This window comes from Boleophthalmus pectinirostris, unplaced genomic scaffold (genome assembly GCF_026225935.1).
Source record: "Boleophthalmus pectinirostris isolate CB_2022bp ecotype Guang Dong unplaced genomic scaffold, ASM2622593v1 HiC_scaffold_14, whole genome shotgun sequence".
Taxonomy (NCBI): Eukaryota; Metazoa; Chordata; class Actinopteri; order Gobiiformes; family Gobiidae; genus Boleophthalmus; species Boleophthalmus pectinirostris.
Genome location: NW_026571047.1, coordinates 1,560,883 through 1,581,752, shown reverse-complemented (window position 1 = coordinate 1,581,752; position 20,870 = coordinate 1,560,883). Strand labels below are relative to the sequence as shown.

General features: G+C 39.5%; 1 protein-coding gene across 1 annotated transcript in view; it reads right to left on the bottom strand.

The window, feature by feature from the left end:
• The window catches only part of LOC110154052 (caskin-2-like), a 154,525-nt gene that overhangs the window by 12,608 nt on the left and 121,047 nt on the right, over positions 1 to 20,870 (bottom strand). Inside the window, exons 11-14 of the mRNA XM_020917986.2 lie at positions 14,017 to 14,134; positions 9,232 to 9,354; positions 6,992 to 7,113; positions 5,988 to 6,063 (exon numbers count right to left, since the gene is read on the bottom strand). Of these exons, the coding sequence (XP_020773645.2) occupies positions 5,988 to 6,063; positions 6,992 to 7,113; positions 9,232 to 9,354; positions 14,017 to 14,134 (439 nt within the window). The remainder of the gene's footprint in view (positions 1 to 5,987; positions 6,064 to 6,991; positions 7,114 to 9,231; positions 9,355 to 14,016; positions 14,135 to 20,870) is intronic.

Below are 20,870 nucleotides of genomic sequence, written 5' to 3'. Positions count from 1 at the left end.
AACTATTATAAAACATTTTTTTTAAGACAACTGAAGGATTTTGAGCTGAGAAGAAGTTTATCATCTAAAAATAGGTAAAAATCGCCAACAAATCCAACGTTTTTAAAGTTGTATGTCCCTGTCAGATGAACACGAGCAGTTTGTGATTACGTTGCCTTATGAGAAAATTCCTCTCAGCCCAGGGGATTTTTCCGCTGTAGAACCAGTGAGTGTCACTACATCAACTGGAGGCAGATACAAGCAGCAACACCCTCCAGTTATTTGAACAGATCCATGATGTGATGTCATGATTTCCAACCAGGAAGTAGAAAGTAAACCTCAAAACTGAGCGAAAGATAATCTCATTTTTAAGTTAAATCTTGGTAACATTTTATAATAACTACACCTTATTTAGCCTTAATAAAGCATGAACAAAGACTTAATTAATAATGATTCACGCTTAGTAACTACTTAATTATTACCTGAATTTGCACTTAACTTGCACTTAATTGGCTTGTGCTGTAAATAGTTACTCATAAGTATTTCTTACTTAATTACTGATGAACTAATTGTGTGTGCATTTGTAAATGTATATTTAAGTACAAATTTGAGCATTTATTAATGATTAATAAGCCATGAGAGAATGATTTACTAGTAATACATTATTGTTTCTCTGGAATTTGACCAACCTTAACAAATGCTTAATAAACATAATTAGTCTTCACTTTAGAAAAGCTCTCAGAAAGACTTAACGAACAGATAACAGCTGCCTGAATGATCATTGTATTACATTATTAGTAAATCATTCTCTCATATCTTACTAATCATTAATAAATGCTCAAATGTGAACTTAAATATACATTTGTAAACATGCAAATGGTTAGTTCATGAGTAATTAAGAAGTATTGAGTAACTATTTACTGCACAGGCGAATTAAGTGCAAGTTAAGTGCTAATTCAGGTAGTAATTAAGTAGTTACTAAGCGTGAATCATTATTAATTAAGTCTTTGTTCATACTTTATTAAGGCTAAATAAGGTGTAGTTATTATAAAGTGTTACCAAAATCTTCAATATATCGTCTCAGCCGTGTTTTAGAGGAATGGGTATTCTAACCTGTAATAGGCACTTTAATATACATACAGTATATATATATATATATATATATATATATTTATATTTTTGATGTTTTAATAAAGTACTGCTGTGGCCAGGACCAACAATTATAAAAACTAATCTAAGTCTTATCTTCATACAACAGATGAATGGTTGATTTGTTTGTTGACATTATGCTACTCTTATTATGGAGGTCAGGACCCTTTGCTCCCTGGGTCCCTCGAGGGCCTAAACCAGCAACAGTAAATCTATTTGGCCTGAGGAGACAGACTGCATACTTCTCCAAGAAAAAACAACCACTTTTAGAGCAACAACAACAGACATTTACAACGATTAAAGCACAATTTTAAACTCAGCAATAGACTAGCACTGTCAAAAGTATCAAAAATCAGATATTATTCAATACTAAATAAGCTGAATGTTTTTAGAATGATGTTGATTTGTATCAGAAGTATAAGAGCACATAGACTAGTGTACACACACGGACCAACATGAACCTATAAAATATATAAAATATTATAAAATAAAGTACTGCTATTTAATGTTGAAAATCACACTGTGTTGTCTAAAGAAAATGTGTTTTTGATTTTGATTGTGGTATTGGAATCAGTATTGAGAATCTACGGAAGCCCTGAGAGGAAAGAGAGAAAACAAAAAAGAGGCAGGTCATTTGGGCTCTATTTTCTAAGTGGTTTTTTTTTTTTCATCAACTCAAAAAAAAAAAAAAAAAACACAAGAGAAAAAAACAGTAGAATTTTTTTTTTGTTTAACAAAAAATTGTAGAAAAAAAATTGTAGATTTTTTTTTTTTTTTGTAGAAAATAATTTAATTACTTTTTGAGCTGGTCAAAAAAAACAAAAACAAAAAAACACTTAGAAAATAGAGCCCAAATGACCTGCCTTTTTTTTTCTTTTTCTCTTGCCTCTCAGGGCTTCTGTAAAAATCAACTTGAAATCAAGTTGTAGATGTAACATATAATATGGGTAATATTTAAGAAAAATATCCCATTGCATTTTTTCGGACACAGATTTGTGATTTATGTTTTTATAATCGGATTGTGTTCAAAGTCAGCATTTTAAACACGTCCAGAAGAATTGACAAAAGACTGAAATCTGAACTGAAAAACTAATACAAGAATTTCCAAACATTTTGTACAGATCTAAACATACAGGGTTAACAGTTTTCATGCAAAATAAGAGATTTTGGTACTTCCATAATTATCGTCTTTTTGATCTGCTTTTTTATTGCTGAAAAAATTTTTAAAAATAAAATCGAAAAGCACATATTCTTCTTGAGCATGGGCTTGCCTCTTGACAGATCTGACCTGTAATATGGCCTCATAGCGTCACCTGTTTGTCTCCATGGAGATAGAAAGTTATAAGCATCTCCAATAACTCTTTGCGGTGACAAGCAGGTAGCGGAAAAAAAGGTACACACTGCAGCTTTAACTGAATGCAGTAGTGAAGTAGTAACATACAACTCGTCTTGATCTGTATTCTGAAAAGTCTCTGTGTGTCAGATGCCCTCCCTGTGTGTCAGATGCCCTCCCTGTGTGTCAGATGCCCTCCCTGTGTGTCAGATGCCCTCCCTGTGTGTCAGATGCCCTCCCTGTGTCTCCATGGGGTCTTAATCTGTATAAAAGTTGAAATATATGGGATCCTTGGATTATTTTAGCAGTTCAGATTTCTGTCTTCTCAGTTGTTCCTGGACGATTGTTCAGTGTTGAAAGTTCTCACATCGGCTTCTGTCCTACAAATAAATCGTAAAGAGCCAGAACCAAGAGATTCGGATCCTGTAAAAGAGCTGAAAGTCCTACGACTAGCTCCTAAATCCAAACTTCTGAACATCACCAAGAGTATGAAAAAAGTACAGTGACTTACCCTTCAAGAAGGACAACCAAAACATGCTTAAGCTGTACTCCACACATTTCAAACTAAATGTCAGAGCAAAAGCTTCTCTCTATCTCCTCCCTCTTGCTTTTTCTTCTCCCTCCTCCCTCTTTCACCCTGAGGTCACTGTTTATCCATCCATCAACTCTATCTCAGCTATCTCAGAGTCAACCTCTGCACGCTACCAGGGCGGCAGCTTTCAGTTGAAGTTTCGGTACTGGTAATTAAAGCAACAATGTGTAACTTTCTGAAGGCGGCCCGGATGATTCCATGGAAATACAAAGTGAAAAACACACTTATTGCTTTGTTTCAGATGATGTCACAGTGTTCTGTACGCTAATAATCTTTAATTATAAGTTTAAATGCAGTTTTTGTCTAATGCAAGAAGTGACTCAGTCTAGTTATTTGTGTGTCACGATACATTTCAGACTCGATTTTGATGCTCAGGAACAGACTCGATACTCAACGCTGATTCCAATACCACAGTGACAACAAAAAACACTCCTTACTCAGAAAATAGAATGATTTCCAACAGTAAATCTTCTATGGAGTAAGAAGCTTTCAGAAATATTTGTGTGCATTTTGTCTGTAGTTGAGCATAAAATAAATATTCATAAACTGAGCAGGACAAACATCCGTCGAGATGCTGGACGTTTGTGCCAAATAAGGATTGAACCTGGACTAAACAAAAACAAAAACAAAGGACTAAACTAGGACTAAACCAGGACTAAACCAGAACTGATCCAGGACTGATCCAGAATTGAATCAGGATTGACCCCAGGCCTGAACCAGGACTAAACCAGGATTTAACCAGGACTAAACCAGGACTAATCTTGGACTAATCTTGGACTAATCTTGGACTAATCTTGAACTTGAGACAGAGGCAGAACCCCAAGTCCGTGGAGCAGGGTGTCCACAAAGCGCGACCAGGCGTGGGGCGCAGAGCTCTGAGCTGGCATTTTGCCTGCGGTCACCTGAGAGTCCTGGTTTAGTCCTGATTTAGTCCAGTTTTAGTCCTGTTTTAGTCCTGGTTTAGACCTGGTTTAGTCCAGTTTTAGTCCTGTTTTAGTCCTGGTTTAGACCTGGTTTAGACCTGGTTTAGTCCAGTTTTAGTCCTGTTTTAGACCTGTTTTAGTCCTGTTTTAGTCCAGTTTTAGTCTTGTTTTAGTCCAGTTTTAGTCCTGTTTTAGTCCTGTTTTAGTCCAGTTTTAGTCCAGTTTTAGTCCTGTTTTAATCCTGTTTTAGTTCAGTTTTTGTCCAGTTTTAGTCCTGTTTTAGTCCAGTTTTAGTCCTGTTTTAGTCCAGTTTTAGTCCTGTTTTAGTCCAGTTTTAGTTCTGTTTTAGTCCTGGTTTAGACCTGGTTTAGTCCTGTTTTAGTCCTGTTTTAGTCCAGTTTTAGTCCAGTTTTAGTCCTGCTTTAGTCCTGGTTCAGTCCTGCTTTAGTCCTGGTTCAGTCCTGCTTTAGTCCTGGTTCAGTCCTGATTTAGTCCTGGTTCAGTCCTGATTTAGTCCTGGTTCAGTCCGTATGCGACACAAAAATCCGGCATCTCGATCAATCTTTCTTCTGCTTAATAAATAATGACTGTCAAGTGATGTTGTATTTTTGACAGTCGAGTCTCGTCTGTGAATTCATATTCCTACTGAAGAAAATCTTAAATTTTCATTTGGTGATTGCAATTCTTGATGTTGTAACTTTTCAATTCGTATTCTGATGGATAAAATACACACAACACATTTTATGTACAATTGAACTCATTTGAGAGTTTATGAATATTTATTTTATGCTCAACTACAGACAAATATGCATGTGAATATTTCTGAAAACTTTCTTACTCCATAATCTTCATACTTTCTTTTCTATTCCCACATGGCCTTTTATCAGTGTAATCCGTCAGTGGTCCAGGGAGTGTCCTCTTAAATGTTAAAATCTGAATTGTGTCAGGTTTATACCACGCCGCACTACGCTGCTGTTTCATAACAGTGATGCGTTTACGGTCTGGCCGCGTGCTTGGTTTTATTAGTTTCTGTGGCCAGGTGAGGTGGGTCTCTGTGCTTTCATTTCCTCTGGCTGGCCCTCACAGCAAAGGATCAATGAAAAATGTTTTGATACCGTCTGAATAGCTTGTGTCAAAGCAAAAAATATATTATATCATTGTTATTGAAAATTCCAGTGTATTTTTTATAATAGACCTGAAAAAGAGAGATGATTTTCAGTGTTCTTCCAGGACTATTCAATCAAGGGTTTGCAATCACTTATTTTTGTTTGTATTTTTTGTGAATTTAAATCCCTAGAGATTTTCAATCATAATGGAAAAAACTGAAATGTGTGCAGACTTTAACAAGGCTTGAAACTCATACAAGTCCAGCTGTTCAAATATCCTTTTTTTCCACATATCTGACTTGGCCTTGGTAACTTGTCCTGATGGCGTCACGTGCTTGTGTCCATGGTTTAAGTTAAGAAACTATATGTGGCCTGCACTTGTACAGGGAAGGTTCTACAGACACAACTGAACCTGTGTCCCCAGAGCCTTAAACCTGCAGACAGAGACACATCCAAGTTTGTCTCATTCTCAGTTTATGTTCAGTCCTCATGTGAAGCTCAGAACCTCCAGAATTCCCTCCCTGAGCTGCAGAGGCTGCACTAGCACTGACTCATGACTGGTGCAGGTGCTGGGGTTTAAGGATCATTCAGATCAGAGAGAGACATTTTAGTTTTAAACCAACTGGATTTCAGCACTGGACCTGGCAACCCAAATGAGTCACTCATGTGAGGCTCATTCTGCTTTGTGATTGGACAATCATCTCACCAACCAAAAGCCCAAAACTATAACATGAACTGGGGACACAGATGTACCATTTTATGGAATTAAAAAATAAAAATCTTACATATCCTTCCTGAGTTTGTTCATGTTGTTCTATCAAGGGTTAATTAAAATTAAAATGTATTTATTTACTATAACTGTATTTTAATGTTTTACCACATTAAATATTTGATATTGTACAAACCTGTCGATCCCTCTGCCACTTTATCTGCTGCTGCCAAGTGGATGTGGTCTCCAGACTCTCCAGAAGAGGGCGCCATCTGCACACAGAAGAGCAACAGTCAGACAACACTCTACACAGAGTATGTGGAGAGTTCTGTTACTTTTACTTGAGTACATTTTATTGAGTGGCTTTAATACAGTTGTACTCTGCATACTTTTACAATTGTACAGAGTAGTTTTCAGAACCCATACTTATACTCCTACTGGAGTAGTACATTGTGCAGTGTAACAGTGCTTTTACTCAAGTAAAAATGTCCCAAGTGTCTGTCTACAAGTGACAAGTTTTATGTTGACAATATGATTTTTTTTTTAACTTCAGATATGATTTAGTTTGTCTAATTTTTCTGGTCCATCCTTTGAAAATATAAGATTTATGTTTTGTACATGAAATTACAACCATATGTTACATTAGCTGTTATTTTAGTAGTTTCCACAAATACATCATTCACAACCAGTACTTTGTACTTCTACTTGAGTAATACCATTTTGACAGTTCAAATAAGCTCCAAAGTAAAAGAAAAATTCAAGTGGACTTCTTCTTCAGTTCTGGTCAGGTTTCAGGTGGACACTGCCTGAAGGGAGGAGTTAACTCTAATGAAACACACCTACTTGTTTACAGTTTATTTGTGTTACATTGGTCTATTAGCATGCAGAATATCACAGTTGTTTTCTTTGTTTTGATTTAGGTCTGAGGATGAGTGGTAATGGGAGACAGATGATGCCTGAGCCTCCCATTTCTGTTCAAAGATGGATTGTCTTTCCAAACAGAAATAGCCTCTTTAACTCCCCCCTCAAACCATTTTTTCCCTCTGGCTAAGCTCTGTACCTCACAGTTCTTAGGACTGGTTAGAGGCTTTGAGATGGAGGCGTACAGCAGACTGTGGTCCTGTGCTGCTCTCACGCCCGTGCTGCCATGTGATCTTATGTAGTGGCTGTTTTTGTTTTTGTCTGTTTTGATGCTCTCACCTTGAGCGTGTCATGGTGGCGCTGGGCTCCGTTGGCCTTGGGTCCACTCTCAGAGCTCTGCCCGCTGCCCGCACTGCGACTGCTGCCCACAGACTCCCCACTGCCCACACTGCTGCGGTCCCCTGGACAGAAAGGCAAATGAGCACACAGGAATGAACAGTGAGATGAAGCATGCAGCAGTGGCGGGCGCTATGTCATTGTTTTCAAAGGTATAATACTCCCTACAATGGGAGCACAGCCAGACTGGACTGAATTTCAAGGCGGGCAAGTTCATAACTCGACTACAGGGTCACACAGGCCAGGGGGTGGGGCTGGGAACACACAGGCTTATCAGGAACAGGGGATGGGCCTTAAGCCTCAGGGGGCGGGGCTTAAGCAGCGGGACCACACGGGTTTACCAGAACCCGGGTCTTAAGTGTCAGGGGCGGAGCTTATGGGTTAGGACTACGTAAGGTTACTGGACCAGTGGGCGGGGCTTATGGGTTAAAACCACACGGGGTTACAGGGCCAGGGGGCGGAGCTTACCAGAGGGAGGACTCCTGAGAACCCACACATCCTGAGGGGGACTAGCAGGAGGGCACAGAGGAGCACCTACCACACAGTATACACTCAAGTGTGTGTCCAGTCACAAACAATACACACACGATACTCATTTACTTCTACACACTCAGTTCACTGTTGACACTTTGCATTCAAAACTTGAATATGTCACTTTTTAAAATGATAGATCTGCCTCTGCTCGTCCCAGGGAGGAAAAAACAATAAAATAATGTTTTGTCTCTCCACAGATCTGACCTGTAATGTGTAACTGAAAACACAGAGGTGGGTAGTTACATATGCTCCTTTGGAAGAAAGAACAGTACACTTTTACTTTGACTTGAGTAATATTTTTATACAAGTAACAGTACTGTTTTTTTGGTCTATATATTGCACTTTTTTCATGGTTTGGATGTTTCCTGTGACTTATACTCAGGTGTGACTTCTATATTAAAATGTTCACACTGAAGCAGTGAGAGGTTCTAGTCTTGTGTGTGAGTATCTGCTGCTCCTGTTCCTCCTGTACCACTGTCACTTCACTCTACTGCACATGTCTCCTGCAAAAAGAGCCTCTGTCCTGCAGACTGAACACAAATGCCCCCAAAATTTTGTAGATTACAATCTGCAAGTAAAGAAATCTGCAGCTGAAAACGATAATCGAGCAGCAGAAAGAAAGTTTGGAGTGAGAGAGAAACTTGTGACACCAGGAGGATGCACCATGAAACTTTCCTGAAGTCACTGGATGGATGGACAAAGTCTGGACTTCAGTGACACTGAAACCATCCTGTCGAGATTCAGAAAGACCCGAATAATTCTAACTGGAACTGATGCTGAGTCTGACGACAGCGACACAGAAGAGGAAGCGGCGCTCTGTTTACCTCCAGAGGTCGAGGCTGAGTTGTTCAGAAGTGACACAGAGGATGAAGAATTGAATGGATTTAGTGATTTGGAGTGAGATGGAGAGTTTGGTAAACTTGTTCTGTTCTGTTGTTTATAGTTTATCTGAAGAACTGTTCATATGTGACGTTAACAGTCTGTTCTTCTCTCTTCTATTCTTATTACTACAACTTGACTTTACACAGGAAATGTCAGTTCTTGGTCTCTGATTTTATAAAATCCATTTCCCCCAAAAAAGGCCACTTATAGTCCAGTGTGACTTATATATGTTTTTTTCTTCTTCCTTATGCATTTTTTGGCTGGTGCGACTTATACTCCAAAGCCACTTATAGTCCAAAAAATACGGTACTCCTCCCACTGTGAGACTAAAGTGACAAAAGTTTTCTGTTGACAATCTGAAATGATTTGTACATTTGTGTTTCTTGCAGCTCCTTCAGATCTGATTTAGTTTGTCTCATGTTTGTGTCTGTCCTTTGAAAAGACCAGATTTTGTGACTTATTTAATGTTTTGTTCTTCACATTACAGTGTCCTCCCAATTACATCATAACTTACAGACAGTTACTCTTAAAGTTACTCTTACTTGAGTAGTGGTTTGTCCAAATCTTAAACTCTTTCTTGGACCACTACTTTGTAAATCTACTATTAATATTTTGAAGTAATGTTACTCTTATTTGAGAATAGTTTTTGTCTACTCTACCCACCTCTGGAAAAACTTCACTTTAACATGATAGAAAAAGAAGGAAATGCAGACTGAAAGAGAAGGCAGTAGGTTTGTCACAGATGAGACGGAGAGAGCGTGGAGTACCTGCTGGATCACAGGCGCCCGGGTACGAGTCGTCGGTGTGAGGGGCGGGGCCGGAGGTGGGAGGAGCTCTGGAGGACGGGGGTCTCTGGCAGGGCAGGGAGGCTTGGCGGGAGAGAGTGCCCCCTGGAGACATGCATGAGTGGAGCAGAGAGGCCCGGTGAGCATGCATGTGTGTGGAGAAGGACTAAAGACTACAGGGGCCATGTTCAAACGTGTGCAAGTCAGCCTGGATATTTATTGAAGGAAGACATACTGTGTTCATGTCTGTTCTCTAGTTATAATCTATGACACCCTGGATCATTATGTCATCATCTGGACATTTTAAAACATAATATTCATCTAAAACGACTTAATAAAAGAAACAGGTCAACCAAAAAAACAGCTGCCCAATGGGAACAACAAAGCACCGTGAAGTTGTTGGCCCCTCTGATGGACAGCTGCACGTCACACAAGTGAGTAGCAGATATTTTTTCCCATTTTTTTGTACCAAAATGACGATATGACATTGCTGCATTATACGCACATCACTGATTAAAAAATAAAAAATAAAACTGGAGAAGGAAGTAAGTACAGAACAGTGGGTGTGTATTGGTGAAAATGAGGGTTTATCAGCAATATGGCATCAAATGTTGAATTGTAAATCCTTTTGGGGGTCACAGTCCTATGTTCCCTCACTTCTAACACTTTTTTTTCCCACTGAAAACTTGGAAAATTAGGCCCTGTGTTCCCTCATTTATAAGATTTTTCTTAATTACAAAGGACAGTCACTTACAGATCGCCTGTTCCTTGCACATAAAGGTTGAAAAGTACTAGAGGCCTTTCCAGTTTTAACTGAACGAAATAAATAGTGAAATATTTTGCTTATTTGGATTGTTGGAATATGTAGTGTTCATTAAAGAATTCTCCAGGGGTAATTGTGTGCTGTATCTAAATTACACTAACTCATGGAGGTGAGTTTAATTTCGTTATAAGGGTTTGTCACTCAACCTTATGTTGGAGTAACGGTGTTAGAAGGGGTCAGTCCTGTGTTCCCAGGGCTCTATGTGTGCAGATTTAGCTAAAAGTCACATTACATCTGTAGCAAACTGCTGCTGGATAATGAGTCGGGTGTAATAATGACCAAACTGGGAGAAATGGAGATAAAATCTGATGCAAACTGGTGATAAAGGAAATGTGGGAACATAGGGCCTAATTTTGAAGAAAAAAAAAAAGAAGAAGAAAAGAATGATGGAAATAAGGGAACATCGGGCTGTGGGAACATAGTCACACTCTCTTTTTCTGTTAACAAATCCCTAAACTTAAAATAATGATCTTGCGGCACCACACTGAAAAAACTGAACATCGTTGCTACTTTTGCCACTATAGTGACTGTAGAAGCCTAATCAGTGTTGGGGAGTAACAGATTACATGTACCAGAGTTACGTAATCAGAGTACAAATGATGAGTAACTGTATTCAGTTACAGTTACTGTTTCAGTGAGTAATTGGATTACAGTTACTTTGTTAAAATAAATGGATGTGGTATTTTCCTGTTTTCACATTTTGGGCCATATTCCTTTATTTTTTATTTTTTGGTAATTCCACTCATTGCCGGACACTAAACCAGGACTAAACCAGGTCTAAAACAGGACTAAACCAGGTCTAAACCAGGACTAAACCAGGTCTAAACCAGGACTAAACCAGGACTAAACCAGGACTAAACCAGGGCTAAACCAGGACTAAACCAGGACTAAACCAGGGCTAAAACCAGGTCTAAACAAGGTCTAAACCAGGTCTAAACCAGGACTAAACCAGGACTAAAACCAGGTCTAAACAAGGTCTAAACCAGGTCTAAAACAGGACTAAACCAGGACTAAACCAGGGCTAAACCAGGACTAAACCAGGGCTAAAACCAGGTCTAAACCAGGTCTAAACCAGGTCTAAAACAGGACTAAACCAGGGCTAAACCAGGGCTAAAACCAGGTCTAAACCAGGTCTAAAACAGGACTAAACCAGGTCTAAACCAGGACTAAAACCAGGTCTAAACCAGGTCTAAAACAGGACTAAACCAGGTCTAAACCAGGACTAAACCAGGTCTAAACCAGGACTAAACCAGGACTAAACCAGGGCTAAACCAGGACTAAACCAGGTCTAAACCAGGTCTAAACCAGGACTAAACCAGGTCTAAACCAGGACTAAACCAGGTCTAAACCAGGGCTAAACCAGGACTAAACCAGGGCTAAACCAGGACTAAACCAGGACTAAACCAGGGCTAAAACCAGGTCTAAACCAGGTCTAAAACAGGACTAAACCAGGTCTAAACCAGGACTAAAATCAGGTCTAAACCAGGTCTAAACCAGGACTAAACCAGGACTAAACTAGATCTAAACTGGGGCTGAAACAGGATTTAACAGGACTAAATCATGCCGCGCAGACTGTGTCTCCTCCTCTTCTATCAATAATATTTTTAATTTGGTTAAGTAAAGTTTGGGCTTTTTATTTTCTTTTAGCAGACAAAACTTCTTATGTGAAGATAACCGAGTATTTGCTATTCTACAGAAAATCAAGTAATCCAAAGTATTCAGATTACGTTACTCACTGTAAGTAATTTAATGGATTACGTTACAAACTGCATTTTGGGGTTTGTAATCTGTAATCTGTAGGGGAATACATTTTAAAAGTCACCTTCCCAACACTGAGCCTAATATATGTTTAAGTTCAATAGTAAGTACAGACACTAGCACAGTTCACACGACATTTCATCATTTATCTCCAGAGAATTCTAGTCTCGCTGTATTCAAAATCTAGATGACAAAAAGACTGAAGTATTTTTTTAATTAGCCTGGGCTCGAGGTTCTCTCTGTATATTCTCTACAGAAGATCAGTCCACGGTGTATCAAAACAAGTATGGCTGAGGAAAACAGAAAGGAAAAAAAACAACAACAATATCACAGAAAAACATGGTGGATTTCTGTGGAATCAGTGAATGAAGCATAAACTCTGTTCATCTGAGGCACACGTTTGATTTAGTAGTGAAGGATAAATGGCAGTGAGCTCCTTCATTCGTCTTTGTTCACATCACAACAAAATCTGATTATAATGTGATTTCTATACTTGTAAGATTACATAAATGACATGTAAACTGTGATGTCTGACGTGAGTATTTACAGGGACCGTAATCACAAACAAAATCCCCGGCACGTAATAATTAAAGAGAGAGAAATCTCTGTGTGAAAACCAGATCTTGAGTGGAGCTCACATGTTTTGCAGTCTTGCTAGTTGCTCATTTGGAGAGGGCTTTACCACAGAGCTGACACTTCAATCTGGACGTGCTAATCCTATTACTGTGGAGCCTTTTGCCTGGGTGCGGATGGAGTATTAGGACACGAGTGCGCGCTGCTCTCGTGCTTTTGGCTGTGAGCTGCACAAACACGCCCGGCTATCTGTACGCTCTGCTGTGGACCACGATGAAGTCAAAGCAGGGCCACCAGGCTGGAGGTACACCCCACACGAGGACAAGGGTCAAATCATGGGCCTAAACACCTCAGAACCATGAACATAAATTAAAATGAAGACTTAATATATGGACTTAGTAACTACTTAATGAAGGAGTTAGAGTCAGGAGTTAAGGGAAGAAGTCACTTACTACTGTAGTTCTAAGCTATGTTTTCTTTATAAGTGTTGTGCAGTGTTGGGAGTAACGTGTTATAAAAGTAACAAATTACTGTAATGTGTTGCTTTTTGCTGTAACGCAGTAATGTTACAGTAGTAAAGGGGAAAAAATTTTTAATATTTTACTCTTCGGTGAGGCGCATTACATTGCTTTTTTAACCTGGTTTGAAGTGGTGGGTTTTTCGTTTTTCTTCATACAAATTCACTAAAATCACTGTAATATCAGCAGCGGTGAAAGGTGCACCCGTGTAGACCGTGATCATGAGCGAAAGGACCGACGCAGAACTCCACGCACGCAGCTGACACCCGATCGCGCTCGGGGGTTCTCTCAGGGGTGGTCCTAGATTCCAAGTTCTAGTCCAAGATTAGTCCTGGTTTGGTTCTGGTTTAATCTTGTTTAGACCTGGTTTAGTCCTGGTTTAGTTTTGGTTCCGTTGTGGTTTAGACCTGGTTCAGTCCTGGTTCAGTCCATATCTGGCGCAAAAGTTCAGCATCTTCAAGTTATTTTAGTGAGAGTAACTTAAAAGTGCTGCAGTAGTCGTTAAATGTTTTACATTTTAAATACAGTAATATTATAATGTAACAAATTACTTTGAAATGACAGAAACAAGTCATAAATAACACAGTACAGTTTTAAAGTCACTTGCCCAACAGTGGTGTTGTACTCGATTAAGGCCACCAACTATTATTTGACTAATTTGTGTAATGTTACGTGTGAGGGACTAGTTTAACTGCACAAATCAACTCAGACGTAGCTGAAACTACATCAGGTCAGATTGTGTTAAAACAAAGCTCAGATTAAAGTCTAACTTGAGTAAGAGAGCTGCAGACAGAGCAGTGCCTTCATTAGCGTCACACCCCAAGGGAATGTTGATGACATCAGCTGCAAAGTATCAACAGAGTTACGATGTTTTGTGTGCAGTGTGCAGGCTTTGTCAAGAAAAGATTCACAAACAAACCAATTATTACTAAGTCAACAAATAATGCGTGCTCCTTAAACTACAGTATGTGTTACGTTCTCCTTCCACTCCTGCTCATCCTGCCAGAGTCTAAGCTCCAAAGTTTAGCCGTTCAGTAAACATGTCCCTCACAGACCGTAGCAGATAAGAGCACAGGTGTAAACGAGGAGCTGTACCTGTTCTCCTGCTCAGGACCTCCACCACAGACGGAGGGAAGAAGCCCACCCGGTCTGTCCCGCGCTGGGGGTCATGGATGTGTCCTTTCCAGCGACCGTCTGAGGGCTGCTCCAGCACCTGAACAAAAACAGCACACTTTATATTTTAGGCAGATTTAGATTTTTAAAAGTCATTGCATTGTTTGCCTGGAATGTTTCACAGTATGACATTAAACGTATGTAACTCTCAGGAAAAAAGCAGCTCATACCACCAAGCCAACTTCCAGATCTGTGGAGAGGCGAGCCTGTTCATGCAAGCATGTGTATTGTTTAATAATAAAAATACCTGTATTTTAATAAAAACATGATAAGATTTAAAGCCACTCTGTGGAATATCCCAGGCAACCTAGTCCCAGACCCCACCAGAGGTTAACACCAGGAGTTAAACGCCGACATACACCCAAAAAGTTATTAAGCGTTACCGTCATAACCAGAAAAGATATATAACAAATCTATGACATATTTGAGTTGGGTTATTCTGATTGGTGTAAATTCAATTGAATCTGAATTAGTCTATGTTCAAACTGCAGGGCTTAATGCACAACCCAGATTTTTTTGCGAGGTTGTTCACTTTTCCAGGTAAATGTGACTTGTATGTGATCTCCAGTGTGAACTTTAAACACCTCAAAAGTGTCCCACATGTGCATTGGAGGACACGACGACGTCACACACAGCGAGCGTCCTCAGTTTTTATGGAAGTCGCCTAAATATTGACCTGAAGATTTTAAAGCTGCTGTCGTACCGGAGCCAAAACATGTACAGATGATTTGTTTTAAGGAGGAGATTGAGAAGGACGAGGTTGTTGGTCATGGTGTTTTGTGAGGCAGCGGCAGCGACGTCTGTAGAAAGAAACGTGTAGGTTTGGAGTTGCAGAGTGAAGGGATTGATCTGAGTTCACACACAATTTTCATCTGATGAGAAGAACGTTTGTCACGTTTGTGACCTGACAATTCAGACTGAACTCACATGTCAAAAGATCAGTCATTAAAAGATGAGATACAGGAGCATAGGGGCAAAAAAATCTGATTTGGGTTACTTCAGGCTGTAGTCTGAACGTAGCCTTAATATTATCACGATACAAACATTGAAAACTTGATACTTTTTGATAAGGAATAGATTCGCTACTCGATTGATTCCGATACCACGATGATTAAATTAAAACACTCTTAATTTAGAATGTGATTTTCAACAATAAATTGTAGTATTTTCTTGTATATTGACCTTTTATCTGTGTAATCCCTCAGTCAAGGAACAATATGTAGAGAAAAAAAACAAAAAAAGAAATGTTCAGCACCAGATGAGGTTTCCATTTGCTCTTCCAGGTTCCACAGTGGTCCATAAGTGTATACTAGTCTGTGTGCTCTTCTACTTGTTCTGATACAGCTCAACATCATTCTAAAGGAAAGGAAAAAGTTCAGAGAAGCTTCATTTCTGTCCTGTCAATGAGACTTTTTAGTATCAATACCTGCACAAATCTAGTTTCGATACGAGTTTTAGTATAGTTTAGTATCTGTTTTTCGATACTTTTGACAACCCAACTATTTTGACAACACTCCTTTTGTCCTTTTGACAGTGTACTTTGAATATAGTGGAAGGTATGTGGTGTTTGTCTTGAATCCGACTCCTCCGGGCATGTTTCTGAGCTGGTGGAGCGGAGCCAAGGAGCTGTGAACACACATTGACTTAACACAACCCCTCAGAGGACAAAAAGACAAGCTACGAGGACGTGTTCAGACAGGAGACGTGTCCCATTGACTTGTACCGAAGCATGCACAGTGTGTCTGAAGTGTGTGTGAAGGGGGGAGCAGAGGAGGGGTTAATGGGAGAGGGGCCGGGGCCAGTCTGTGCATGCGGCTGCTGCTGCGAGCGCGGAAAACACTGCGACACACAAAGAAGATCTGAGAAGGTCTGAGAGAGGGATGAAAAACGATAAAATCAGATACTAATCAATACTAAAACTAGTACGAAAACTAGAGAATCATTTGAACAGGTATTGAAAAAGCCCAATTCACAGGACAGAACAGAAATGAACCTTTAATAATTTTAGGATGATGTTGAGCACATAGACTAGTATAAACCCATGGACCACTAAGGAACCTACTGGAACACTGAGGGACACACACATATAAGAAAAGAAAGTACAAAGGCTTGATGTTGAAAATCACATTCTATCGTCTAAAGAAAGAACGTTTTTATGCTCATTGTGGCATCAGAATCAGTATTGAATATCAAGTCTAGTCCTTAGTATTGAAATCAAGTTTGAAGTTTTAGTATTGTGACAAACACCAGCTCGGACGGTTGTTTATGGTCAGATTAAAGTCAAACCAAATCCTAAATGTAAAGCTCTTGTATCTGTTAATGTGTGTGCTGGAATGTTCCACATTGCAGCATTAAGTTACACATCAGATCTCTGAAGAAGTGACTCTGTGCATTAGGGGTGTGCAAGAATATCGGAATATCGATATATCGTATCGTTTAATCGTGGGCTGCTGTATCGATATATCACCAAGAGTTTTTTTACGTGTGTTTTACAAAATTATTTTGTTACAGTGCTACAGTTTTGTTGCTTGTGGAGTGAAAGGAAACTCATTTATGCGACACATTTCACATTTTCACTGTTTTGATGATTAAAATGTTTGTGTTTCATATGAACTTTGCACAAGAAGTGGTTTAACAAAGACTTTTAGTATCACAGCCATGATTTAGTCTTTATTTTTTATTGAACTGTATCGAATCGATTTGAAATATATCATATCGAATCGAAAGTGCACTGTATCGGGATCTGTATGGTATCATGGCCTGTGTATCGAGGTATGTATCGTATCGGCAACTTCTTAATGATACCAGTCCTACTGTGTAGAGTAAGAATGCATGTGTGTGAAATTCCTCAGTCGTCCAGGTAAAATCAACAGCAAAAGGAGAAATTAAATTTGTCAACTGGACAAACGTGTATCAGGTCAAATATGTTTCTCAGTTCATCCAAGCTGCTTCTTCAGTTTATTTATAAGGGAAGCCCCTTCAGATGTAGCATCTCGTTTGCGAGGGGGTCCTAATACATTAACAAAAGTAGCATTTACAGAAAAGAAAGAAAAAACGAATCAAAACAGAACAAAAGACAAACAGACAAAGACAACATTCACACAACACACAGACAGTATTCATACTATACAGTCCAGAATCCTAAGATATACATACATCTCTCTGATTTGATCATCACCACACCTATATTTGTAAATTAGTGAAAAAAAAGCAACTCTATGTACAACAGAACGTACATAGAACAAAAATGTATTTTTATCAAAAACAGGAGCAGGATGTTTGTAAGTATCTGAAGACTGATGCCTTAAACTGGTGGATTGATGTAACTGATCGAATTGAGGAGGGTAAGTTGTTCTGTTCATTTGGAGCTTTGAAGTTAAATGCTCTGAGGCCAATTTCTTTTTTTATTATAGGAACATTAAAAAATATTTTTTCAGGTCTGGTCAGACGCTGGTGGACACTTCCTTATATCTGCCTGAAGGGAGGAGCTAACTACACTGAAACTACTCTGAAACTAACACACACTTATTTACAGTTTCTGTTTGTTAGCTCGGCCTATTGACCTTGCACGTGTGGCGTCATATTAGTAGAATCATTCATTGTCATTCAGCACCCATTATGGGCCTGAATGATTCTGCCAATCTGTCAGATATAAGGAAGTGTCCACCAGCGTCTGACCAGAACTGAAAAAGCAGCTTGGATGAACTGAGAAACATATGTAACCAAAATAAACTTTTGCCCATTTGACAGATTGAATTTCTCCTTTTGCCAGTAACAATGCCTGTTATTCAAGGTAATCTTTAGCAATAAAAACTGTGTTGAAATGAATACAATACAATACAATACAATGCAATGCAAGATGGACAAGCAAGTAGTGCACCTTTAAAGCTGCTATGTTACACAAAATTGACTCTTGTGAGCTTTAAGTCATGTTATAATGTTGTTAGTGCCTCAAAAACACACCTGGAGTTGTGTTTTTTCATTCACACATGTTTGAATAACTCTTTATTATTAGTTTGTCTGCAGTTCTAGTTCAAAATGCTCTATTCCACCTTGTGAGAGATTTACCACACGACATCACAAGGTGGACCAGAGTGTTCTCTATTTGAGAGAAGAACTCAGCCTAAATGTGCAGGGTTTGTGTGTTATGTATGAATAAAACAAAACACAACTGCAGGTCTGTTTGTGATGAGGAAACATTAAAACAGATCAGAAAATGGTGCAGTATGGCCCTTTAAAGCATCACAAGTTGTTGACTTTTGCATTGACTTTGACTCTCCCCAGTTGTGTTGTCAGTTTCCTCCCTTTGGTCGAAGAATGTGGAGCAAAATCTGCATTCTGCCAGAGCAGGGCACCAGGGGAAATCAGGTTTGCCTATCCCTCATCTCACATTCTAAATATGACCCATATCTCGGCTCTGGTTCTCACGTATAAAGTTAGCTGCAGGACTGTGTCAATACCACACACAATATCTGCTTTGAAGTCCATTGTAAAAGAAGTAATAGTACAAACCCTCCTCTGAAGGACTATTATTTCCTAAACTAGAGCTGGAGAGAGCAGACAAAATAATAAGGTGTGTGTAGTCCTTCAGTCGTCCAGGTCGGTTCCACCGCAAAAGAAAATTGAATTCTGTCACTGGACAAAAGTTTAAGAATAACTACATTTTGCAGCTCATCCAAGTGGCTTCTTCAGTTCTGACAGGGTTCTAGTGAGTCACTGTCTTAAATATGTGTCTGAAGTAGGGATGGGCATTCGATGAAATTTTCTTAATCGTCGGAAGAATTAACGATCGATTATCGATTAATCATTAACGTTTTTATATTAAAATGATCATCATTATTATTACTATCTGCACTACTAATCTGCATAAATAAATTCAACTTTATGACATATAAACCGTAACCACTCTAGAGCCAAATGAGCCCGTTTCACATTATAATGTGTTTAATTCAGTTTTGCACAACTCTCACAGAAACAAAACTTAAAACCACATCGCTAATTTGCATAAACTAAGCGAAGATAAAACTACAGCTCTTGTGTCGCTGATGCGGTCAATTTCTGTCAGATTAAAAGACACGACTCAGGTGAATACAGGTTAGTGTGACCATATTTGCGTTTGTCAAAACCAGGACACCGTACGGGAGGAGGGAGGTGGAGACTCGTCATCGACATTGCGCGACTCTCACCTCACAAAACTTTTTCCCACTGGACACTGAAACATATGTGCTGCTTTGTACACTGTGCATATGGACTCACACTTGTCCCGAACGCAACGGAAAGTCTGGAATTTCATCGTTAAATACACATTTGTGCTTCAGTACGTTGCAGACTGACCGACTGTTTGTGTCTCGCTCCTTCTGAGTGCAGAGACACATGTACAGACCTGTTTGGTCACGATACACACAGCAACCTACATTCGGTTTGTCGATTAAAATTTACGTAATCGATGAAATTCTTAATGGTCAATTATCGATTAATCAATTAATCATGCCCATCCCTAGTCTGAAGTGAGGAGCACCCTCTACGAGATACACCAAGAGTATCCATTATTAGTCCATTGAACTACGCTAACATGTGAACATAAACTGTACATATAAATGGACATAGCTAAGCCACAAGCTGCCATTTAACAAATAGGAAATGAGTATGGGTGCACTTCCAGCTCCATCAGCTCTGGTGTCTTGTCGATTTGAGCTACCTGTACCTAAGAACTACTGCAGCTCTAGTGCACGACCCCCAAGAGTAAAAGTTTAAATGTCCTGTCGATTTAAGCTCCCGAGGCACAGATGGGACAAATTTCCCTCCTTGGATCATGTGTATATATTTTTGAAATAAATGTTTGTTATAATGTTTCTTCTGTTCTCCCTTTTTCTGTCCTCGTCCATCATGACTTAGGCTGCGTTCAGACTGCAGCCTGAAGTGACCCAAATCCGATTTTTTGGCCTCTATGTTCCTGTATCAGATTTTTTAATGACAGTCTGAACCACACAGATCCGATTTTTTCAAGTGCGACCCAGGACACTTGGATATGTGCTCCTAAAACCGACACATATCTGATCTTTTGACATGTGACTTCAGTCTGAACGGCCAAAGTGCATTCATCCACCTACACGTTATCAACAAGCCACAAATGTCACTATTCTGCGCCGAAGGAGGTGAAAATTGTTAATGAACTCCGTGTCACTGAAGTGAAGCACATCACCACTCACCACTCTTGGCTCCGTCTCCACATCCACACGTTCCTTTCAACGGACGTTGCTGCCGCTGCCCCACAAAACACCACGGCCAAAAACCTCGTCCTTCTCCTTCTCAATCTCCTTAAATCAAGTAAGTTGTTCATGTTCTGGCTCCGGTACGAGAGGAACTTTAAAATCTCCAGGTGCTCAATGCTGCGTCCATGTTTGGACAACTTCCGTAAACACAGAGCACGCTCGCTGCGGTTGACGTCATCGTGTCTCCAGTGTGCAAGCGGGACACTTTCGGGCCCCTTAACATTCACACAGGGGATCACATTCAAGTCACATTTAATTGGAAATGTGAATGACCTAGTAAAAACATTGGATTTCACAAAAAATTGGAATTGAGCGTTAAGCCCTGCAGTCTGAACGTAGCCTAAGAGACAAGTCCATTGTTATTGGCGCTGTATAAATAAAACTGCAGGAATTTTCCCATCTTCAAAGCCCCCAGTGTCACAAAGGTGAGGTGTGCGCCCCCTAGTGGTGCATTACATTACATTTGGTAGAAGATATATATCTGTCGAAATGAGCTACCTCTAC